The 8,269-nt window shown below is 24.7% G+C and overlaps 1 protein-coding gene across 1 annotated transcript; it reads left to right on the forward strand.

Annotated features, from left to right (window-relative positions):
• Positions 1 to 1,283: 1,283 nt before the first annotated feature.
• On the forward strand, positions 1,284 to 8,015 carry LOC114132269 (ABC transporter G family member 23-like). The gene is made up of 15 exons (XM_027997678.2): positions 1,284 to 1,587; positions 1,902 to 2,034; positions 2,107 to 2,261; positions 2,363 to 2,470; positions 2,539 to 2,632; positions 3,931 to 4,056; positions 4,123 to 4,256; positions 4,318 to 4,534; positions 4,610 to 4,787; positions 4,964 to 5,070; positions 5,515 to 5,585; positions 6,839 to 6,927; positions 6,998 to 7,180; positions 7,588 to 7,674; positions 7,783 to 8,015. Exons 1-15 carry the CDS (start codon positions 1,457 to 1,459, stop codon positions 8,013 to 8,015), a joined length of 2,046 nt encoding a protein of 681 aa, XP_027853479.2. The 5' UTR covers positions 1,284 to 1,456.
• The last annotated feature ends 254 nt before the right edge of the window (positions 8,016 to 8,269 follow it).

The following is an 8,269-nucleotide window of genomic DNA, read 5'->3' on the forward strand; positions in this document are numbered from 1 at the left end:
GTAACGCTATCCTTTTTAGCGAATTCTCGATTCCTTACATATATTTTGAAAGCACAGTACAAGCTGTAATATGACATTTTTGTAATATTACAATAACTTTACTATTTTACCATTTTCATTAGACTCGCTTGGAATTGAATGTGGACCAGTTGAATAGCACATACGTATTCTTTTATACTCACAGAGTGTGAATTCTTTAGGTATATATATCATAACAATGTTCGAAACTCTACTATGCACTCGTATATTATAAATGACTAACGATATATTTCGAAAATTGTTACCTAGATAGTAGTATTTGCTTAGAAACACTCAGATAGATGTTGATTCGACTTGCGTTTAAGTCGATATGCAGTGCTCAGGTTCTGAGAAGACCAATTTAATATCCTTTATAGTCTTATAGGTATGCAATTTATAAATATAAGGTAAATTCAACGCATTCAGAAATTGAATTGCTGATATAGTTGGTATATAGTTGGTTATACGACGAAGAAAGTCCTTTGACAAGTAATTATTTAAAATTAATATTAATTGTTGCGCGAAATTGTATATTATATTATATGTTCATATACCTACCTTAGTTTTAAGTTTTAATTGAGAATTAACAATTATTAAGAATAATTTGGCTTACCTACCTAAAAAGTACAACATAATATTATTATGTACCTGTCATTTGACCCTATTAACTCCTTCCCATTACTCTATATAACACTATTAATTTTTGACAATGAAAATCGGTTTGTGTCATCTAGTTGTAACTTCAAAAACGGCAAAAACTTTACTTAAATAATCATTATAGTGATTAGAGATCATTAATCTTAATTACCTATTAATTCTCTGATAATATATTCGATTAGGATTCGACCGGATTACAATTGGTCAAAAAACTTACGTAATTATTTAAATAAAAACAACATATAGTACCGAAAATTATTTAAGGATGTAACATTATAAATAAATTAATAATTTATATTTTTAATTAGTAAAACTATTTAACATATTGTTTTATTTCTAAATACTTCTTGAGAGATCCTTGAGATAATTAATAATTAACTCATATTGAAAACACAAATTAAAATTTGTTGATATTTCTTTATACAATAACTTATCAAGTTGAGGTAATTGTATGTTATAAAATTAAAAAAATGAGTAATTAAAAATTTAATGTATTATTTTTGTAATAAAATAAAGGCTTGCTGTAATTTTAAACATGAAAATATTATTTGTGAGTTGGATGACTATCAAGGCTAACGATATACATTATTTATTTTTTATTGTGCATTATATAAGAAAATTTATAGCCATGTCCAGTATTCAAATTAATTAAACATTTAATTATTACCTACTCATAAATTATATTTTAAATCTTATGAAATCTATTAGTAAATATGATTGAATGTTTATGTGATTATTGTGCTAGGAGAGACTAGTCAAGCATTATACAACACTATTGAAGATGGCTGAAATAGAAAATAAAAAGATTCAAGTAGAATCCGAGTTAGCTATATGTATTTTAAATGCCTTTAAAAGTTTTTCTGATACTTGTGTTTTAAATGGCTTAAATATGAGCGTACCTTTAGGATCCATGTAAGTATTGACGTTCCTTATAATGGTTAAAGCAATAATCAATATTATTAATACAACAGCAGTATAATACATAATAGTACCTTGTACATTTAACGCTCTACGAAGGTTTTTCTATATAATTATAAATATCTTTTTTTATTATTATTTTAAGTATTAATTACATAAAATGTATAAAAAAGATATTGTTTTTTTTAGTTTGTTATTTTCGAAATAGCAACAGTCATTAAGAAAATTGCGTAATACGTTATTTGTATCCCTGTTTATTATGTAATACAATACAATTTTAAAATACTTGAAAGAATATTTTCTTTTAGATACGGTCTTTTAGGACCAAGTGGCTGTGGAAAAACTACATTAATAAATGTTATTCTTGGAAAGTTTCCATTGGATTCTGGGATTATTAAAATAAATCCCAATCGTTATTCAGATATTGGATATATGCCTCAAGTAAGAAAACTAATAAGTTTTTCTTGGTTAAGATTAAAATAATTTAACCAAAAATAAATTGTATTCTTATAGGATTTGTGTTTAGATTCTATGCTTACCATAGGAGAAACATTTAAATATTATGGTTCATTGTATAAAATGAATAAAAGTGATATTTCTAGTAAAAGCAAAGAACTTATTAGTTGGCTTAAATTACCACAGAGTTACACACTACTAAAAGATCTAAGGTTGAAAATTTATATTGAAATTAAAATTGAATTGTTTTTTCTGATATTATTTGATAATTTTTTAAACACATTTTATAAGAATTATTTATGGCTTTTCGTAGTGGAGGTGAGTGTAGAAGAGTTTCATTGGCTGTCACATTACTTCATGATCCAACAATCATAATACTAGACGAGCCTACAGTAGGGATTGATCCAGTATTAAGATACGAGTAAGTTGTAATAATTATCTGATGAAGGATGATGGTTCGGTTGTCTAACAATGATTTGTTATTGTTAGAATTTGGCAGAAATTATTAGAAATGGTAAAGACGCAAGCTAAAACTATTATAATTACTACGCATTATATCGAAGAAGCACATCAAGCACACACTGTAAGAAAGCACAAATATTGTAGACTTAGAAATAAATCAATCAAAGTTGTTTTGCTGAAATATAAAATGGAAATAATATTTTGAAATTATTTATAATTTTTATCTTAAAATTTACATCTAAATTGCTAATTTCCGTGGTTTACCTTTTACTTAGTTGGATATTTTATAAAACAATAGGCAATATTTGGCCAAGCACAACATATTGTATTAAAAGAACACACAAAAACAATTTTCAAATTTCAAATGCCTATAAATTTAACTTAAGAGTGGTTTAAATATTTTTAAATTTCTATATTAAAAGAATGTTTCATTTTTCTATAGTTGATATTTTATGAACAATAAAAAAATAAGCAGAGTATAAATCGTTATTCAATATTATTATAATAACTGGCGTTGGTTATCATTGTATTATACTAAAATTTTGAAGCAGGATAACTGTTTAAAATGTTATTAAACTACGTTTTTTTCTGTGTAGATACATTTCAATATCTGAATTCCAAAGACATTAAAATTTGTTCAAAACACATTCTAACATTTATAAAATTTTAATACTAGAAAAAGAGACTTTTGACTACTAGCCATGACATTGCTACTCTCTAATCATTGACTAGTTATGAGAAGTTTCGTATTTTCTTGCGATTTCGATGATTTTTCTTAATAATTTAAACTTAAAACGTTTATAAAAGAAAGCGAGAAAGTGGTACTGCATGTTGTACAGTAAGTTTCCGAGTGTACCTCATTATAAAAAGGGTTAGGCTGTCATAAATGTACTAAATTTTAATTTAATAATAAGTGATCGTATATATGAAAAACGATTCTGACCGATGACGGTCTGTTAACTTATACTACCAAGTGTATTGTATTATATATTCAATCTAGATATTTTGAAAATAGAATTGTATATTGTAAAATACACAATAATTATACGTAAAAGTTTTAAGGCTACCCGAATAATATTTATGAACTAAACTCAATAACTAAAATCGTTATTATTTATTATCTTTGTTAAAATATCTAGTTTCGTCAAAACTTGAGTTTAAAATTTCTAAAAAAAAAATTGTAATTTTATATATTTAAGAGATATTTGAGTTTTATTTACTAGCTACATATTAAGTACTAATATATTGCATTTTTATTTTTAACTTTTTGATCAGTCATAAAAATATTTTTCAAAAATGTTTGCATCATTGTAAATCAATACATGCTCCGCTTAGACTCTAAAATGATAATATAGGTTAAACATATTTATTAACAATGATTATTTTTTTTCGTTTTTATTTAAAATTTTTATCATTTAGATAGGTTTGATGAGAAATGGTGTTTTAATATCAGAAACTTCCCCTCAAAACTTATTAGTACAACAAAATGCCAACTCATTAGAAGAAGCATTTTTATCGTTAAGTTCTAGTCAAGAATTTGAAGAGGTAATAAAATTTTAATAGTTTTATAAAATTGTATTGTTAATTACTTTACTTAATGTTTTTATTTAGATGACTCAAAAGGTCAATATTTCAAAAAATATCAATGCATCATCAAACATTTTGCACTCTGACAACGGAATATCATTCATTAGGATTGGTGCATTTATAAAGAAAAATGTTGCTATTTGTTTAAGGGATTTCACGTAATTGTTGTACTTGAGCTATAATGATAAATTAAAATTAAAACAATTTTTTTCATAACAGGTTTATATTTTTTATGATCTTATTTCCAATGATGGCAGCTATAATTTTTAATTTGGCTATTGGTGGTAATATTAAAAATGTTAATATTGCTATTCAAAATAAAGAAATCGCTGAATGCCAGACCGTAGTAGTTAATCCATGTATTTATGATGACATTAATAATTTAACTCTTAGCTGTGCAGTTTTGAACGGTTTACGAACTCTAGAATACAATTTAGTAAAATAAATAATTTATATTAGAAATATGTTTTAATACATTTAACATCATATTATGTCGAATTTTATTATTTAGATCTCAGTTAAAAATCGGGAAGAAGGAGACATTTTAGTGAAAAAAGCTAAATCAGTAGCATTTATTCAGTTTCCTCAAAACTTTAGCATAGGACTTCAACAATATGTTCTTGGTTCATGGTTTTCTACCAACGAATATTCATCAAATACGGCAGCCTATGCAAATATTGATGTTGGAAGTTAGTATTGTACATTGATGATATCTATAGCAAATGTGAATAATAAAATAAAAATAAACATAAACTTTGCCATAAATTCGAGCTTAACTTATACTAGAATTCAATAGTTTGAAAATATGTTTTTAAAATTTTTTAATTTTTATAGTTAAGCATTATAATAGTATTTAAATTTTTAGATGTTTTGGTAAAAAGTCAAATTATTCGAAATCTATTTAATGTTTTTGAAGATGTAATTGTAAACAGTACACGTGCCTGCAGTGAAAAATTTGTTAAGAGTCCTTTTGTAAGTATAGCAACATACTTTTTTAAATAACGAAGTAGTATATAATATTATTAACATACCAGTAAGCTTATCAAATATGGACTTTATAAACATACATTACCTTGTATGTAAAATAAAAATAGATATTACCACTATTTTAAATTATGAAAAAATGTTATGATCTGTTGAATTAATTACCTAAATATGTATATTATAAGAAACATTAAGATTTTAAATTCATACATACAAAAAAAAAAAAAAAATTATTATCATATTTTAAGGTTGAGCCTATAACAGAAAAACATAATCTCAAGATCAAACTAATAGAAATGTATCTTTTAATTTATAGCAATAGCATTTTAAAACTATATCAAATACACATTAAGATGACAAATATTATCTGAAGTTGATAAAATATTGATACTATTGAAAAATAAACCATGTAATTTTTGTATTTTATTATAGAGAACTACATATTTAGTGGGAAACAAAGTTGAAACATTTATTCATAGTATAGCTACCATGTTTGTGTCGATGTAAGTATATAAATACAGTTATTAGTAATTCATTTAAAACACTCAGTTTAGAACATATTTGTATTGTAAATGTGTTTGTAACGGTTTATAATTGAATCATGCTGCTTACTGTAATAATTTATGTACTTGCATAATAATTTACACTGTTAACTTTTAATTTACTGAAATAATAAAATGTACATTATTATGTATAAGCTTATATTTGGAGTACCTAAATTTTCTTAGTAATAATATATAATTTATTGGTATTCTCTAAACGGTCTAAACAATTTATATCACGTAAACTTATCACTGTAATTATTTTATGAATACACCATCACTCTAATAAACTATTTACCTCCCTGTTCAAAATTTTAAAGTTGTTTTAAATCGTATTAATCACTATTTTTTTCTAAATCTCTTAACGAAATGTAGGTACCTTGATTCTGAAGTTTATTTCTAATTCTGTTTATTCGCGAAACAACAGATTGTTGCTGATTTATCTGTAGCTCTACTGTTTTAGTCTGTAAGTTGCTTTACATACATAATATGACATGCCTACAAATTATTCGTTTTTTAACCTATTTTAAAATTCAAATAACTAGTTTTACAAGTTTTAAAAGTCCAGTCATAAATGTACACACCTTAACCAATATAAGACGTCATATTGTTATGTAACTATATTAGACTACAGTATTTGCTATTTTATACATTTGTATCAGAGGTGCATTTTATTATACCTAAAATTTTCACATATTTTTCAGCTAGGTATCTATATTATAAATGTATTCCAAGCAGAATGTTACTGTTAGTATGATTTCTAAACAAAAGGTATTTACGATCTTTTATAATTTATAAATTAAAACTATCTAAATGCCTAAAAAACTTTTTGTAATATTTACACAGTTTTTCAATTTTTCGTTTAAATCTACTATTCTACTATAATTATTTCTAAATTATTTACAAGGAAAAAGCTTGCCATTTCGAAATTTTTTCTCTTTTTTTCAGTAAACAAAAGTAATAAATTATATATTTTATATACTTACCTATATGTAGGTTTTTATATTTTTTTCTTTGAACTAAGGTATTTACAATAAATATAGTAAATGCTTTACATAATACATAAAGCCCAATATGTTAGGATATTTTAGAACGCACGTTCTTAATTTTATATTGTAATACCTACTATTAAATAGAAGAAAAATCATTGAAATTTAATATCAATTATTGATTAAATTTGATGAATCGTTCAAACTATACATTTTTATTTCCAGGATAGGATTTTATTTCTCAAGCGTAATTTCTACAGGATTTATGTTGACAGAGAAAATGGAGGGATTTCTTGATCGGTCTATGACAGCTGGTAAACAATATTATTTTAATAATAAATTGTCATGAATTAATGATAAATTTGATGAATTGTTTGCTTATAGGAATTACAATACTAGAAGTTGTAATTTCAATAATGTGTATTCAAACTGTAATACACATAATTCAAACTATTTCTGTTATGTTTATCACATACTTTGTTTTCCTAAACCCTATCGAAGTCACTAACGGACTGTTTGCATTCGTATTTATAGTTTTTTTAACTGGATGGTTAGGTTTACTATATGGTATGTATTTTTTATTTTCTATATAGTATTAATACTAATTTTACATTTAATTTCATATACTACCTTAACTATTGTATCCATCAATGTTATTTATTTCAGATTTGACTTAATTGAATTTAACTGAATTTATATATACCTAGGTGTTATTCTAAGATAATATTTTTGTCCTTAAAATGTTCTTGTTCATTAATTAATTTTATTCATTATATATATATATATATACATTATACACATGCTAGAGGTTAAGTTGATGATATTTAAGATATTAGATAAAATACAATTTAAAATGTAAATAACTATTTTGTTTAATCAAAACAAATTTAAATTTAAAATGTACGGGTGTCAACTTCCTGATAAATTATTATTTTAAAACTATTCTGTGCTATTTAGTATTTGCATAATTGTAGGTTTGTTAATTGTTGGGTTATCAAAATCAAGTTCCGAAGCCATGAACATGGTTATTGGTTGGAATATGATGCAGATTTATTTATCGGGTACGTTTAAGTCATGATATTCTTCAAGCTCATGTAAATATTTTCAATAATCCAATTATTATTAATTTTTTTTTTAATAAATGTACACATTTTTTTTTATTTCTCTAGGTATTATGTGGCCTGTTGAAGCTCAAATGCCATTTATGAAAATCATATCTGAACACCTCCCATTGTGTTACATAAGTAGAATATTAAATAACATCGTTTTGAGAGGATGGACACTCACTCACCCGACTGTCTTAATTGGAATAGCCATCATAATTGGTTATGTTTTCTTACATGTGATTATATTATTGTACTTAAACCACGTCAAAAAAGATGCATGGCTGGTAAATAAATAACATCGTGTATTGATTTTATTCTACTTGTGTAAATAAACTATAACTAACTTTTTGAATTAATTATATTAAGACGAGATAGGTACGTATTTTTTAAACACATTTTGAATAAACCTATCGCCGTCTACTGAACTCTCTCTTAAACTCGTTACATCAATCCATATCCTGCGTCAACTTAAAAGTTTTCGAATTGTTTTTGTGTAATCCACTTTTGAATATTAAGCTGCGTATATTTAAAATTAAATACATGTATCAGT

Source organism: Aphis gossypii, chromosome 1, assembly GCF_020184175.1.
Source record: "Aphis gossypii isolate Hap1 chromosome 1, ASM2018417v2, whole genome shotgun sequence".
Taxonomy (NCBI): domain Eukaryota; kingdom Metazoa; phylum Arthropoda; class Insecta; order Hemiptera; family Aphididae; genus Aphis; species Aphis gossypii.

What these genes read in the sequence shown, in the direction of transcription:
- LOC114132269 (XM_027997678.2), top strand. Translation starts at nt 1,457, where the DNA reads ATGGCTGAAATAGAAAATAAAAAGATTCAAGTAGAATCCGAGTTAGCT. An exon ending in GATCCAGTATTAAGATACGA is followed by an intron (nt 2,471 to 2,538) that starts GTAAGTTGTAAT and finishes TGTTATTGTTAG; the next exon opens with AATTTGGCAGAAATTATTAG. An exon ending in GATGCAGATTTATTTATCGG is followed by an intron (nt 7,675 to 7,782) that starts GTACGTTTAAGT and finishes TTATTTCTCTAG; the next exon opens with GTATTATGTGGCCTGTTGAA.